The sequence below is a fragment of the Gadus morhua genome, chromosome 9 (genome assembly GCF_902167405.1).
Source record: "Gadus morhua chromosome 9, gadMor3.0, whole genome shotgun sequence".
In the NCBI taxonomy this organism is placed as follows: domain Eukaryota; kingdom Metazoa; phylum Chordata; class Actinopteri; order Gadiformes; family Gadidae; genus Gadus; species Gadus morhua.
Window position 1 is genome coordinate 18,578,857 of NC_044056.1, and position 16,946 is coordinate 18,595,802.

The following is a 16,946-nucleotide window of genomic DNA, read 5'->3' on the forward strand; positions in this document are numbered from 1 at the left end:
TCATGGAACTAATTGCGTCATACTTTTAATAAATTAATTACAAACCGATGTCAGCAACTTTCTTCATGCATATTATTTTGTAGCTGGTTAATAATTCAAGGTACAATTGAATGATGTTGATAATAATTTGTTTATCCCTGCAGAAGGACTCACTGGACTGAATATTGTGGTCGAGATAAAGCAAAAAATAAGAAAAATAACAAAAAGAAAGAGTGAATTTTTTTTTTTTGATGTTGGCCATCATGAACTCACTTACCCAGCATTCCTTTCTCTGCGTTAGACAGACACAGGTCCTTCTCAGCGGAGGGCAACACGAACGCCACCACGAAGCACTCCACCCCGTCGGCCATGAGAGCCAGCCCCAGGACGATGAAGAGAGTCCACTGGAACCGTCCGTGGCCACAGTCCTCCATGATCTCCTCATACTGTTCAGACAACTCCTCCAACTCCGAGATAACATTACCTGCTGGTCTAGACTTGGCCCTGGGGGTGGTGGGAGGTAGGGAGAGACACAGTTAAGATTGCGTTGTGCTGATGTTCTGCCGTTATGTTGGATAAGACCTAAAGCCTTTAGACTAGAGAAAAACAGGCAGCGATGTTTTAAACATCGAGGCTATTCTGAGAAACAGAAAAACACGTAGGACTGTGTTGAAAACAGTTAGAGAACCGAGAACAACACAACCACTTTGCTGGTTCGACTGCTCGCTTAAACATTCTGGAACCAAACCCAAATGCTCCCAGCCTACCTGAAGGCCTCCCTAACCCCTACCATGTTCTTCAACAACTTTGTTTCTGGAAAAAATAAACCATTAAGGCGTACTGGATAAGAGCTAAACAAATGATTTAAAGGTGACATAATTACACCAGGTGTGAGTGTGATTAGACTTGACAAGCCGTAAAAGCCGAAAATCAGCCTCTTCTGACATCACAAGTGGGCGTGTCCACCGAGATGTATGGCGGATCATCTAGGACGGGTGGAAACGCCCGCTTGTGATGTCAGAAGAGGCCGATTTTCAAAACGGCTTGTAACGGCTAATCACATTCACACCTGGTGGCATAACATGTCAACTTTAATAAAAAAAAAAAGAGGAAGAAGGTATTAATTCGGCAATAAAATCGAAGCTACCTGGCGGCTCGCTGCGCGGCCTTGACCTCGTCCGGGTGGGGGATCCCCTGGTACTCCCCCTCGTACATCTGGTCCTCCTCATCGTGGCCCTCGGTGGCGTCGCTGGCCGCGTCCTCTTCCTGCGCCGGGTAGTCCCCCTGGTACGCGTACCCGTCCTGGCCCCCCCCCTCCCCGTACGACCCGTAGGCGTCCCCGCCGCCCCCCTGCTGCTGGTACCTGTTGTTTTGGTACGGGTCGGCCATCTTGGATCAGATCAGCCCTTGACTCTTATTGGTCGGATTGTAGGCGAGTGCTTTGAATGGGTCGCAAACACCCAGGATCCTTGGCCCAATGTTTTTGCTTCGCCGGAAGGGTTGCTTTGAGTCTGTGTCGAGAGAGAGAGTACTGACTATTTTGAGGGGTACATTTCCGTCACACACAGTCTTGAAGATGGAAGAGTACTGGTGTAGATGGGCACTAAATCCAAGTCCTCACTTACAGTGATTCAGATTCCGGTCGTCCTGTATACCTGTTGACAGAGAGCACAAAATGAGGATGGAGCATTTAATAATGAACTTTTAAGTCACAACTATTAGCTTACAACAAAAATGTCAATGTGACTTGGAACCTCTCATGTTCAGCATTAGTTTCTGCCCTCCAATTTCTTGTTTGTATCTCTCAATCTCTCACACTCTCCCTTGATCTCTCTGCCTCTCTTTGTATGTTCTTTCGTTTGAGGCACAACTAGGCAGGGAGCCACCAGTGTGACCAATCAACATGTAATCCAGACCTTTACACCAGCCTCAGTATGACGATGGGAACTAAGGCTACACACACACACACACACACACACACACACACACACACACACACACACACACACACACACACACACACACACACACACACACACACACACACACACACACACACACACACACACACATACACACACATTTCATGCGCACATTTCTTGAACAGCACAATGCTGTAATGAGATCTGTCTCGCCTCAAAGGCTGAACTTCTACACAATGTCATGTCTTAATTCCCCCCCCCCCCCGTTTGAAAGCTTCCTTCCTTCCATGTCTACTCTGTCTGTTCCCCTCTGCTGTCCACCATCTTTGCTTTCCTCTGCACTTCACACATCTGCTTATCATCTTCAACCTGCTCTTTTCCTATTACATTGCTATCGTTAGCAGTTACATACACATGGAAAAGACGGATATCATCACACATAAATACCACTCAGTAAAAATATAGGATTTTTTTTTACCAAGTATGTCCTGCTATGAGGATTTGTAGTTGAGGAACATTAGCAACCCTTTGAAATAATAATATGACCAATATTTTTCAAACCGAAAGAGATAAGGGAAATTTAAGGCCAGGATGCCATGGTACTATGATGTCACCTGATAGCTTTGACATATTTTTGGCTTTGGCTGCCTGACGGCCGACAAATCGACATCCTCCTCATAACATATAACTGATTAAAAGCATGCATGTTCATACTATGGAAGAATGTCATGCATGTTTATGCTTCCCATTAAGTCAGCTTGAATTCAATTCATTATTTAAGGCCTCCACAGGCTTCGTCTCACTCGAACTAACGCAGGCAATACTTTTATTATATCTGCAGTGTGTTACTGTAAATCCATTTTTTTTATTTACAAACCTCACTTGTTCAATCGAACATATTGTAAGACATTCCTGTTGGAATCAGACCAGAAGTCATGCTAGCAATCCCCCAACTCTAACTGCCTCCCATTCAACTCACTGAATGGGAAGCACTGACTGGAGACACTGGAGTCACTGGAGCCATTCAATTAATGACTCCATTAAAAAAAGCACCATAATGAACATTTCTCTGTACTCTTTTCACTTTCGCTCTCTATCTCTCTCCCCTGTCTCGCTCGCTCTTAATATTTCTTTATTGAAATTTTAATATCATTATCATTAATCTCCTTCACACCCTCACTCCTCATTTCCGTTTGTCATTCATTATTTTAATCGTCTCTTTCTGCTGTTGTGTGTCTGTGCAGCTTAAGCCCAAACCAGGTTATTTCAACTTAAAATGATGATATAATAATATCATAATAGTAATAATAATATAGCAGTTGATGATCAGGATTGAGGTAATGATATGAAGTTACTCCTATGTCATATCGTTCAAAAACTATTCCACCAAAAGAAAACATGAATCCCATGAAAATGATTTAAGTTAAATTAAAGTTTATTTTAGTAGAATTTAGCGCCTTAACTCGCCCACGGTGCAAAGAAAACAGGGTGACTCATCACCACCCAGTCTGAGCTGCAGGGCGTGACATATGGACACCGTTGGGCCCTATCTATTTTAAAACATGAGCGTGGGCAGCGGGCACTCACACCATCGGCAATCAAAATTGAACCGATCCATCCACAATCCTCCTGCACTTATATGTCCAGCCCTGATATCCAGGTATGAAAGCTTCCATTCTAATTGTATTTTCTACTCGAAGCTCATTGGGCTTGCCACGAACTTGTTAGCAATAATTTACCGGCTGCGTATTCCGACTAATCTCCAACCTCTCAGAAGCAGCCTCCTGCTGTTGGAGCAAAGTGTTAGAGAGCTATGAATTAACACCAGCAGCCCAAACCGAACCAGTCATCTTGATAAGAATATTCAACAATGCAATTTAAAACTGCAAAAAGCGGTTTAAGTTGTTTTGACAGAAAAACAGGGAGTTAGAGAGATGGATAGACGGATGGATGGATGGAGGGATGGTTACTGGAGATATAATTTAATTTCATGAGGCCCATAAGCAGCGGAGATCCTTCTTCTCTGACGATCAGTCACACAAGTCATTTCTGAGTCCTGCAGCCGCTTTCACCGCGGGATGATGAGCACGATGTTTAAAGCCTCTAGTAGTGTAATCTCTCTCTCTCTCTCTCTCTCTCTCTCTCTCTCTCTCTCTCTCTCTCTCTCTCTCTCTCTCTCTCTCTCTCTCTCTCTCTCTCTCTCTCTCTCTCTCTCTCTCTCTCTCTCTCTCTCTCTCTCTCTCTCTCTCTCTCTCTCTCTAGCTTGTAGAGTTTAAGCAGAAGCATTCAGCTACTTATGCATTCATGCTTATGGATGTTGCACGACCCTACATTTCCCTGCCCTGTATAGGAAGTAGGATGCCTTCGACCACACAGTAAATGAGAAAGCACGGATAATGCTTAAATAATGACATTGGCATATTTTGGAGTTGAACTGAAATGACAGTGGGGGTACGAAAGTGAACACGACCATCAAATATTCAGCCTAATGTTGAGCATTAATCATTCATTTGTTTTCATCCCTCATTCCCCATACTGGGCAGGCCCTGTTCTCATTCTTATACCCAACGTCCAACTTGTTTTCTGGGCTGGGCATTAGAAATCACCATTATATACATTTATAATTTTTTTCTCAAGAAATTTGACAATATGTACTCAGCTACCAAAGACGTTACAAATATTGATTCTATTCGACGAGATGGGATCAAAAATATGTGTAAGCATTTATTAAAAAAAAATCATAAGAAATCGTTCACATTAATTTAAGGTTGCTGGAATAGTTAGCTGTTAGAAGGAGGACAAACCCACTTTGATCCACACATACACTTATTCTAACTAACGTACCATTTGCATTCATCCCCGAATTTGGAGAAATTTACGGAAATAAAAGCTTTACAAACTAGTTAATCTCAGCAGCTTAGTGTTAAAAATGGCTAATCTACATAGTTATTGGTAGTCACATTAATCACATACAAGTGATTAACATGTTTCTGAAGGGAACATTCACCACACAATTATGGTTGTGGTAGCATAAGGAGCTGTTCCATCTTGACCGCAGGCCCAAGGCAGACAGCCCCAGAGAGGAGCCCCATACAAACATACAGACAACATCCAAAATCAACACAGTGTGCAGACAGGCAAGCAGACAGGCCAACAGATGAATGGATGGATGGATCCTCTGAGGAGGCTGAGTCAACAGCCAGGGACTAAAGAGGTATGGCTGCCAAATTTATAGTGACCGGAGATCCAGCCTTTAACTTTGCAGAAAGAGACTGCATGGCTGTATAGGCTTCAACTGTTTTTTGTAATGTGGTACATTTTGGGACTGGATTTGGAATTGTGTGGAGATTGTATGAGCCCTTTCTAATTCAAATACAGATGGTCTATTTATAACACATACTTGCAACAGCAGAAGGTTAGCAGGAATATTGTTTGTAGGGTTAGTGTTTCTGTGGAAATGATAGTGTAATATAGTGTGTAGCAGGGTTAGGGTTAGGGTACCAGACCTGTGCAACCTGTTTGACTTATTTTAAAAACACTGATCTGATTGGCTCCATGAGACTAGTGAAGGTGGAGCATTCGGCCAGTTTGTGGGTATGAGCAGTGCTTGAATTGGGCCGGTACTCGCCAGTACGCAGTACCGGGACTGATTTTTACCCATCTGCGTACAGTTACTTCTTACTGCGTACCGCCACCTCATGACGCATCAAGGTACGCGTATTGTAGTTCTTTTAGCATGTTGTGGATACCTATAATTAATGCCTGTGTGTTTTAATGGACTTCTGCACGAGTGCATCAGTAATCACATCTCAAACACTATCTATGTCAGTGGTTCTCAACCTTTAACAAATGGTTGGCTTGAACATTCATTCACTGTGACCGCGACCCCCAGCTGCCACGCCCCCCGTCGTACCCCGGCCGCGGCACCCCGCAGCCCGGACACCGTGACCTTGGGCACCGGCAGCACCGCGGCCGTGGCCACGGCACTCCCGTGGAATTTTTTACATCTTTGTTTGGTCCTTTTTTTATGGCTATTAGCTCCTACTCATTTCTCAAGGTCAAAGACAGCCTTCATGGTTCATTTTTTTCTTCTTCTTGGTGCCTCTACAGTGTAGAGGCACCAAGAAGTGTTATATTATCTTCAGTGTTATGTTGTAGGATGGTGTAGAGTCTACACCATCCTACAATATAACACTCAAACACAGACACAGGGGGAAGGCTACATTTCAAGAATTTAATAAAGAGCGGCAGAATCAGGTCATAGCGGGTAGGGGTCGAAACGAACGCAGGTAACGGACCAAAGAAATATAGACTGTAAGAAATACACTAGAAACTAGCAACTACGCTGAGGGATGCCTACAGACATTATAGAGAAGGGCTGGCGAGGAATTGTGAAACACCTGTTGGTTGTTAAGTTCCTAATCCTGGGCAGAAACAATGGGCGTGGCTAGTGAGTTGCTCTCGTTGATCTAACCCCATGTCCCTGGTGATAGGGTAACGACACAAGTCATTGGTCTGGCATGTGTTTACATCTCGTTTGGCTCTTTGTATTAGTTTGGGTTATGTTGATTTTCCACTGATGTCTCCACCATTTACAAGGAAAATGTAATGTTCATTATGTACAATGGGTCTCCAGTAAAGCCGACGTTTTAATATCCTCTACTAGTGCGGGATAAACAGCACAACAATGTTATCCAAAAATATAAATAGAACGTATAAAGATGAAAGGCTGAATACAGAAAGAAATGGGAGATGACAGAAAGATCAGTATTCTGATTCTAGCGATGTGAGCCTTTTGGGATCCGCCGGGGGCCTGAGAAGATCAGACATTTCATCTACAGTTTATGCTCTCACAAGGGGGTTTCAGAAATCTCACGCACGTTTAGTCGACAGAAGGTGATAATGGCAGAAAAGTAAAATATATTAAAGATTACGTGATACTGCAGCACTATGCAGTGGCGTCACCGCATGCTGACGTCTGGATGGACAGAGTTTGATTGAAATCTGATTGACGGCCTCGCATTGATAGCAGGAACAGACAGGAAATTAAAAGGCTCCTGGTTCCAGCCGGGCTATGTGAGCCACTCGATTCGCCGAGGCTTTGTCGCATGACCAACGCAGCTCGATCCGCCTACACCGGACCTCCCACTCACACTCACTGTAATTGCCCTCATCATCTAATAGCAGAGCTTGCTGAAAGTCTCCACATTTAGCAAAGTTGAGTTAAACTGTTGCCAACAGCCAACTGTGATTGACTGTTTCTGTACCGTCTAACGAGCTGAACTATGGACAGCGTACCCTGCTGTGCTGCAGCAGGGTACGCATACAGATAACTTCTAACAACACACAACATGCTATTGGACAGACGCCATCGTTGGAACCACATGCTATAAGACAGATGCTATCGTTGGGGCCACATGCTATTGGACAGATGCTATTGATGAGACAGATGCTGATGGTGGTCACATGCTATTGAACTGTAATGGGACACCAGCCTAATGACATGAGCTCTGTTTACACAGGGAGGGCTTGACAGCAGCGTATGTTGTTATTTACTTTAGGGAGCTGACAGATAGAAGCCACACATATCGCCCCTGCTGTTCTCAACTCTGGAAGACCTCAGCACCCAAGCTTGTGTTTATCAGGCTTATATCTGTTGTCCCTTTCATTCAGTTATTTTTCACCAAATCTACTCAACTTTCGTATCTCTTTTCCCTTCCCATCTCTTCTCCCCGTCTCATCTCATTTCCTTTCCACGCCGCACCTTGTTTCCTCCTCTGCTCCCGTCCGCTACCCTGTCTCCATCAACCCTATGTTCTTCTCTAATTAGTCTAATGTGTGTGTGTGTGTGTGTGTGTGTGTGTGTGTGTGTGTGTGTGTGTGTGTGTGTGTGTGTGTGTGTGTGTGTGTGTGTGTGTGTGTGTGTGTGTGTGTGTGTGTGTGTGTGTGTGTGTGTCCCAGTGTTAGTGTACCAGAAGATGCTTCTCCAAGACAGATTGAACTCTTATGGTTGACTGGTTTTTGTAATTCCTAGCACACACATGCACACATCGCCTTGTTATAAATGTTGCAGGTAGATCATGTTATATCATGATTAATTTGAGCCAACAGCCAGCCATTATTGCCACATCCATTTCAGGAAAATTATAATTTCTCATCGGTTCTAAAAGCAAAGAAGTTCAAACGGTGGTTGAACCTTAGTGACTGGATACTGGCTACTCTGATGTCTGCACAGCTGTATTTCTGTAAGCTACAGAAAGTCTCGCTGTTGATCTCGTTTAGTTAAACAGGTAACACTTTTATAAGACTATTGTCACTTTAGACTTTAGTGAATGATGAACCAATCATCAACAAAACATTGCTATACCTTGGAAGATGATTATCATGTTTTGATAAAGGGACTTATTTTATCACCAGGTGTGATGTTGATCAGCTGTTACAAGCCTCATCCCAAGTGTCCACCCAGATGCATGATGGATAGATCAGCCTACCAGTTGCTACAGTCAACTGGATACACTGGTAGTCTAAAATAGGAGGCCTTTTAAATAGCACCAATTAATCATCTACTAATGTATATTAATGTTTTCATCCTTAATAAAGGCTTATAAATGACTTACGACTGAACATTACCATAAAGTGCTACCCTATAAACCTCAGCTTCAGAGAAAATGAGTAGAAATTTCTCAGTGCATTTTTAATCAGTTTCTGTCAAATGTATTACTTAAAGTTGTGCACTCCCATAGTGTATTCATCAGGCATATAGAGGTGTGTTTCTCCTAGACGTCTGTAGTGCCATTCAATTACAATGACTCTGCTATAAACTGCTTGATCAGCAAGAACCGCAGGCACTAGTGTATTGCCAGGTTTGCATCAATCTTATGCCTGGGCCAGAGATATATTGCATCATGGGAGCTGTAGTTAAAATGACTGGTGCTCTCTGCACTTATAAATCACGTTGGTTAATATTAAAGAAGTCGCTCAAAGCAGTTTATCGATGGCCTTTGTCTTCATCAGAGGCTGGCTTGCATCTTATTATGCACAGACGTGTGCATACACACTTATTCAGCCTGCATACAAATGAACACTGCCCATTGCATAATAGCATCTAGAAATACCACTTCAAATACTGTGAAACACATTGTGGATCGAGAAGACTTCTAACAGCCGCCACTAAATAACCATACATGGTGCCCCTGCTTACTTCTCCTTCGCTGGAGTAGGCTTATTAGATGGCAAGGATTTAGGTAATTAAACAACATACAAAAAAGCACAATGGTAAAATGGTTGTATGTTCTGTACTGACAGGGAATCATTTGTGTAGTATTTTTGAGGGTACTGCTGACTCCTAAAGTGGTAACATTTGTAAATTGGACCGTGATGAAAGTACTTTACTTGATAATCCTGATTTGATTCTTTCTCTTTTTGACAAATTATTCTGAGGCCCTTGTGTTAGAGTCGGTGAGAAGTGTGCTGCACATATAAGTGCCCCGCATCAATCTGTTGCTGAGCTACTGCAATTCCGGTCACATTATACTTCCTGCCTTTTACTGTCAAAGCTTACCATACTAGCCATGGGGAGCAAAATACGAAATGGGCTGTTGCTTTAATTGATAGCTGCTGTTCTCAATCGTTAATAAATTGAAATTGGAAAATGTACACAAATAATGAACTGAAATTGAAGGGGGGAGAGAGATATACACCAAGGGTTTTGAGAGAGATATAAAAAAACGTGTGTGTGTGTGTGTGTGTGTGTGTGTGTGTGTGTGTGTGTGTGTGTGTGTGTGTGTGTGTGTGTGTGTGTGTGTGTGTGTGTGTGTGCCTGCCTGCCTGCGTGCGTGCGTGCGTGCGTGCGTGCGTGTGTGTGTGCGGAGAGAGAGAGAGAAAAGAGAGATTTCTAAAGAGCAGCTTATTAAAGATTCATAGTATGTTCTACAGTGCTCCCCCCTTAGACTTGCCTCCTGGAACAGCCTCCACCGTGCCCTGCCCTCTTTTCCTCTGTCACCAGCTCCTATTTGTGTGCCTTTTCTTCTCCTTGCCCTTTTTCTCGTCTTCCCTTCTTTTCTATTTGTGCCTTTCCAGATGGAAATACCTTATTTTGTGCATGAGAACTATCGCTACCTCCTCGCTACATATTGCAGTAAGGGTTCGGCCTCATCCATTCCTCATAAATGCCATGATAAGGAATCCCTTCAACCTTATTAGTTAGCGTCTGATACGGTGCCTAGTTTCCGGAGACTGCAACTCTGACTGCAAATATATTATAAAATTATGATTAATACTGATTTATGATAAATAAATTAAAATTGAATAAATGTGATTAAGATATCGCTATCTGACAAACAACAAAAAGCAGGTATCTGGTAACTGTTATTGAGTCCATTAGGTGAATCCAAAAGATAAATAACATAACAGAACCCTGTGTTATTGGTTTACAATTTAGTTTTACTTCAGCAACCAAATGGAGGAGGATGTCATCTCTTAAGTGGCAATGTGGTTTCTTTAAAGGAAGCTGCCAGCGTCTTCTCTGATATTTCCAACATCGTGCCGATATCCCTGCGCCAAGCACCCTATTAATAACCACTACAGAGAATCTTGCCAGATCAGACTCTTGACTGCGCCCAGCATTATCACAGAGCTTGACAACCACCAGAGACAACGTTGTGAAGAAACGCCAGTGGAGTGCAGGAATAAGTAGGACATACTAGCGTTACATTATGCTGAGGAAGCAGTGACATTAGTTAAACCGTGTTTGCTAATTGAACCTGCTAATGTTAGACACAATAAAGGGAAATCAGCTGAATGACCAAATTTGAAACAACTTTCGGAATCTAAGATTCAGAAAAACAGTTGCTCTCTGATAATGTTTTTAAGGGCTTTTTTCCCGTTTTGTATTTGGAATAAAAGATGTTCATTTAAGTTAAAGTGACGTCACAACTTTGCTTGGACTTACAAAAAGGTACATGAGGAGAGGGGGAGAGAGAAAGAAAGAGAGAGAGAGAGAGAGAGAGAGAGAGAGAGAGAAAGAGAGGGAGAGATTCACCAGGTTCATGTGCATACAAGACGGGGAGCAGGTGAGGCTGGTATTTTTGTTCAACAGCATCATCATATCCAGTCGTCCATACTCATTTAAAAATAGAACCAACCACAACCTACTTAAAAACCTCTTAGTACTGAAATACAATTTCCAGTAGAGAATGGGCCTCACTTGTCAGTGCTCATGAAAGCCTCATTCCCCAATCAAAAGGCTGGCAACCTGCACCTTACCGCATGTTTATCACTCAAAGGTAAATGTATATTACACTGCAGCTGGGTCAACATCAACAAAACAAAAGATGACTTTAGCTCACTGTCTGTGTGTGTGTGTGTGTGTGTGTGTGTGTGTGTGTGTGTGTGTGTGTGTGTGTGTGTGTGTGTGTGTGTGTGTGTGTGTGTGTGTGTGTGTGTTTGTGTGGGTGTTTTGGTACGCTATACAATTTATTTTGGGTTTGTTGTAGATAATTAATCAGTATCTGATATAATATTCACATTGAATCGTGTTGATTCCTTTTCAACTGTTACCTATGAAAAATAAGTGAATCATGTCTTTATTAAACTGTCATCATACTACATCACATTTGTTGCAATGGACAAAGTAAGTCTACCGACTAAACTGATCTAAATTCAGGAACAAAATGGAAGCCTATTTCATGTGTTTCTGGGTCCAGATGATCCCCTTCTACATGAATGGATCAGACTCCATACGGCTCCTTATTTGGTGGAACATAAGGAGACCACTTGATCAAAAACGACCCATAGTGGCCCACAAAAACAACCCCAGCAAATCATTAGTAGAAAGACAAATTACTCTGCTTAAAATGTGCATCATGACCAAATCTATCAGTTATTTTCCTTTAACACAAGGTTATGCATGCTGTTAATCTTTAAGTGCCATTCACTTCATGCGGTAAAACAGTTCAGTGTACCCAGAAAGCCTATAAGTTAATTTTGTGAAATATGACCGATGAACTCCCAAATCCGACATGAGATTCAAAAGAAGCATCATGAAATTCTAACACAACACTCAATCCAATCAAATATCTGATGGACATTTGTAATCCGTAATATCCCAAAGCCAAACATCACCAATAAAAAAAAAAATACAAAAAAAAAGAATCAAAGTAGGGCACAAGTTGGATTTTGATAATTTTCCTCACCTGAGTGGGTCCAAAGTAAAGTTAACATCCAGTCTGCAGCGTCATACTGTGAATGCGTAAAGCAGCCCGCAAACACAAAGACAGAGTGGGATGGAAGGAGCGAGAACGGATTAGGGTGAGACCGGGTAGTATCGGCCACTACTTTGCTCTGTCTCTCTCTCTCTCCCTCTCGCCTCTGTCTCTCCACCCTCTCTGCAGCCCGACCCACACAGGAGTCCTGCCTCCTGATCGCATCAGCGAATGGTACGGTCCACCCTCTTATGGAGAATACTGCATGCAAAGGACCGGCCCATCGTCACGATCGAGAGAGGAGGGGGGGAGGGGGAACTCATCCCTGAATATGTATGCTTATACCGAGGGGGGGGAGAGAGAGAGAGAGAGAGAGAGAGAGAGCGCGAGTGAGAGAGAGAATGAGTGATATGAAACTGAAAATAGAGTTTGAGCGATAGAAAGCACCAGTGTGTGCGTAGAGTGGGTGGGAGGGCGGGGGAGAGGCGTGAGGGGAGCAGATGGGTGGCTGGCGGGAGGGGCCGGGGGAGCAGGCTGGAGGGATGGAGAGAAGGAGGGATAGAAAGAGGCTGGTGGGGCTTTCCAGTGGTTTATGTGTTGACTTAGTGTGCGTGAGCAGTAATGCCTCGCTGGGCTGGTTTGTTGAACAATGAGGGACTCATCCGTCTGGCCGCCGCCTTTGACTTCTGCCCACTCTCACCTCTCTCACCTCCGCTCGTCTTCCATGTTTTTCCTCTGTGTCATTTGACATGGTCAACTCATCATGTTTAATGCATCACCTCTGTCCCTCCTTGATGATGATGATGATGATGATGATGATGATGATGATGATGATGATGATGATGATGTGTACAGCCCCAAGTCACTGTTAGCATGGTAACAATGAAAACCAAAGAAAAGGCAAAAGGATGATTTAACTCACTCCCATATTTCACAGGAAGCTACTGTGGAGGCCAAGTGTACTTATGCCATAATACAACCACAGATCCACTGCACCATACCGATATGGTTAGCAGCGGCTAAGCTACCTGAGGCAGCAGTGCATAGCTGTATCGATCACAAGGTTGACTTCACTGTTGGAGGCCGGGGGTGCACCTCAGGGCGCGTGAGGATATTCAACGGGCAAGGGTAATTCATTTACCATTAGTAGGCTTTTCTTTATGGCTGTTGGCATTAGAAGGTCATCCATTTTTAATACCCCACAGCCTATCTACGATAATATGGAAATTTACTATTATTTTCTGAGGGGCTGGGGATGTAAATCTCGCCAGTTAAGTGATATCTTTCAATCAATTGGTAATATTGTTTGAATTTGTGGTGTTCGAGACTTGTTCGTCTTTTTTATACGGGCTGTGGTTCTAAAGAAGCCCCCCTGACTTGCGCAGGGAGTTTTCTGAGCATGACTTATGAATGGAACATGTATTAATAATAAGATGCCATGCAGATACTTTGATGCATCCCGCAGACTGCAGTAGAGTCTGCACGTGTGTGTGTGTGTGTGTGTGTGTGTGTTTGTGTGTGTGTGTGTGTGTGAGTGTGTGTGTGTGTGTGTGTGTGTCTCTGTGTGTCTGTGTGTCTGTGTGTCTGTGAGCCAGTGTCTATTTGGAAATGGTACCACACCCGTGCTCGTAAAAAAAGACATGATTATTAGCTCATGTAGCGCAATTTGTTTAATAAACCAGATGATAATGCCATCATAGTTTTTGCATCAACCAACCCATACCGGACATGAACCGGTAGAAAAATGCTCTGGGCTGAGTAATCCCCTGTAGGCCTACTCCCCTCAAGAATGAACGGTGGTCTATTGATGGGAGATTACTAGTAGTAGTAGATAGTAACAGATTGCCATCACACGCTGACCCAACCCCCTCCACATCTCATCCCATACGCCAGCCCCCCCACCTCACCCACCCCTACCCCAACACAAACAACCGGCGGAGTTGATCCTTAATCCTGGCGGCATACATTATAGACCGAGGTTATAAATAATGTAACCAGGCCTACATTCTGGCAGGATATCACTTTAACCGTCACTGCAGCATTGACATCCGTCATGGCCGTCATCCAGCCTGTTCAATGTAAGAGAGTTCAATGCAATACATCATCATCAATGTTTACCACTTAGCTAGTATTCCAGTCAAGCTATTCAGGGAAACCACTACCAGTACTGACAGTAGGTCAGCGCATGCAAATGCTTGTTTGGATTGTTAGTCACTCCTGGACTTCTTTTTTTATTTCCCTCCTGAGTGGTAGTAGCAACTGAAAAGGGGTGGTTTCTTAGAGTGTTTTTTAAGAAGCTGATTTTAAACCAACATCCTTTGGTGGTCTATTGGGCAAGCAGGGGGACTAAAAGCTCAAGGTCATTATAGAATTTTTCAACCCAATCATATATTTATGTATTTGTTAATTTAGTCTTTCTTTCAGCTGCTCCATCAATCCATTACATGCCATACATTGCTTAATTTTCAGTCAGGCAGCTACCTTTAATAAATTCCTCCTCATTGTTATATAAACTGTAGGGTTTTCATGTGTGATGGCTTTGAACCTGGTTGACGGTGGAGAAGTGGCTGGATGGAGATTTACATTTGAAATGGGTCCAAAGAGATTACTTTCTCCAAGATTGATTTGTCTGGGCCCCAACAACACAGCAAATTGGATTGCCCCAAAAGGTGCACTGCCTGCCTATTTCTCAGTCTAAAAGGAAGCACGTACTAATTAATCAAAGTACATTTTTATTTATGAAAATGTACTCAAATCTGCTGCCAATACACTTTCCGGCCAGTAAGAAGAAGTTCCCTGAAAAAAAGCTGTAGGATAACATTACCAATAACTATTTTATAATTATCTTATTTATAACTGGATTTCAACACTGAAACATACTTTTTCTCTGTGATGCATCAAGTGAAAAAGTTTCGCAGTATTGAGACAGAACATGATCTGCAGTAAACCAATACCCCTTGACTGGTCGCGCAAGGTCTGTTTGGTGTGCAATGCAGAATATAATGCAAGGCCTGACTGATGTGTGCATGAGCGATGACGAGTGACAGAGTAAGTGATAGTGTGGGACAGAGACAAAACAGATAAAAAAAAAAGCCAGACAGAGATGGAAGTCAAATAAAAGAGAAAAGTAGAAAAAGAGATTCCAGATCCCAATTCGATGATGCTCCAATCAACTATTCTGCATGCTAGATAGCAGGTGCTCAAAACAATCATTCAAGATGGATTATAAGGCATCATGAGACAGAGAGCCTCGATACACACACAGAGAGACATATTTCTCGTAATTTTGTCTATAATAGTCCTTCTTATTCCTCTGACCTCTATGAATAATTTCATACACATACACCCTGCAGTGCTGCTTGGGTGGTACCCTGTAAGTCATATGTGTACATACATGTGTATGTGTGTCTGTCTTTCTGTGTGTGTTTGTATGTGTTAGTATGTCTTCGATTTGTGAAACGTTACTTGAAATTCAATAATGGATGGGCACACCATCCATTATTTTCCCCGTACATTCCCATTTATCTCTCTTACACACCCTGCCAGCCCTTGATCTCCACCCTGCTTCTCTCTCTCCATTGCATTGCTATTGCCATTCCTGTGGGTATTTTACATTCAACCAGTGTACTGAATTAAAGAAGCGTTCTCCCTTTTCGTTCTCATTGTAATTTCTCTTTCTCCCTCTCCCCGCTTTAATACTCTCAATCCATCACTTCCTCTTAAGTCTGCCTCCCTTATGCACTTTTTCTCCCCATTTGTGTTTCAGCTACAATTCCTACATCTTTCCTTCCCTCTCTCTTTCATGTTCTTTCTCTCACTTATTCTTATGCCCACTATTTCTCTCTCTCTTTGCTACCATCTCACTCCCTCCCTCTCTCCCTCCCTCTCTCCCTATGCGTCAGCCGGTCATGTTCGCTGGCTTGTTTAGGGGATAATTTATGATTGGGGTGGTGTAAACCCGACATCTTGCTGACGGTTGCAAGTGTACCAGTTGGTTGACTTGCAGCACATGAGATGCTGTTAGTCTTTGTTTTCTGAAGACATAACTAAGTTTGAGGTATAATATAATACATGAGGAAGATTATAAATGAAGTTGGGTAGTGGTTAATATGCTGAAGAGCATGTTGAAAAAAAAATTGTGATGCAAAGGTACCTTGGTGCCAACATGTTCCATGTCTCTTGTTTTTAATGACAAGACAGGAACGCTATTAGCGGTGTCACACCTGCACAATGACTTAAAAAAAAAAAAATAATAATAATGTTTAATCAAATGTGACTACCCATTTGCTCTGGCATATGCATCTCTGCCCCTTCCTGGTCAAACAGATTTCCAGCTGACATGGCTTGGCTCTAACCAATCAGATCCGTTAATCTAATATGGGTTGGGTTTGATACGATGACTTTACAGAAGAGGGTCATTGAGAAATGGCTGCTGCGTGTGTGGAGCGGTCTGTTGAATCCATTATTACAATATTATTCAACGAACTGGACAGTATATGTTCTCGAAAAGAAGTACAATCAAACCGCACTTAAAGCATTAGTTGATAAGAAAGGGAAGAATGACTTGGCTTTACTTCTTAAAGGTTTCATCACCAGCTGGCTGCACTGCTACAACACACACTTCGTTGCTCTGATGAAAAAATGCTGATTGGAAATCGAATAATAACTGATGGGTTCCAGACTAATGCGTAATTGTGGATTGGACTGGTGATGTCAGGCTCATTTCTCTCCATTTCCGCTTAGAGGATCTGCTAAAGACTTATTTTATTACTTCCCAATACATTTTCTTCAGTTGAAAACCTCAAAGAGTGTTGGTGAAAATTTCTGTGTTGCTATAAATCCT

General features: G+C 42.8%; 1 protein-coding gene across 2 annotated transcripts in view; it reads right to left on the reverse strand.

Annotated features, from left to right (window-relative positions):
* The window catches only part of sv2bb (synaptic vesicle glycoprotein 2Bb), a 32,763-nt gene that overhangs the window by 14,273 nt on the left and 1,544 nt on the right, over window positions 1–16,946 (reverse strand). Inside the window, exons 1-4 of one of the 2 annotated variants that reach the window (XM_030366289.1) lie at window positions 12,095–12,330; window positions 1,605–1,634; window positions 1,127–1,490; window positions 257–483 (exon numbers count right to left, since the gene is read on the reverse strand). In XM_030366289.1, coding sequence (XP_030222149.1) covers window positions 257–483; window positions 1,127–1,368 — 469 coding nt within the window. In that variant the 5' untranslated portion in view covers window positions 1,369–1,490; window positions 1,605–1,634; window positions 12,095–12,330. Of the gene's footprint in view, window positions 1–256; window positions 484–1,126; window positions 1,491–1,604; window positions 1,635–12,094; window positions 12,331–16,946 lie in introns of those variants that run through there. The other variant, XM_030366290.1, reaches the window with a different exon arrangement.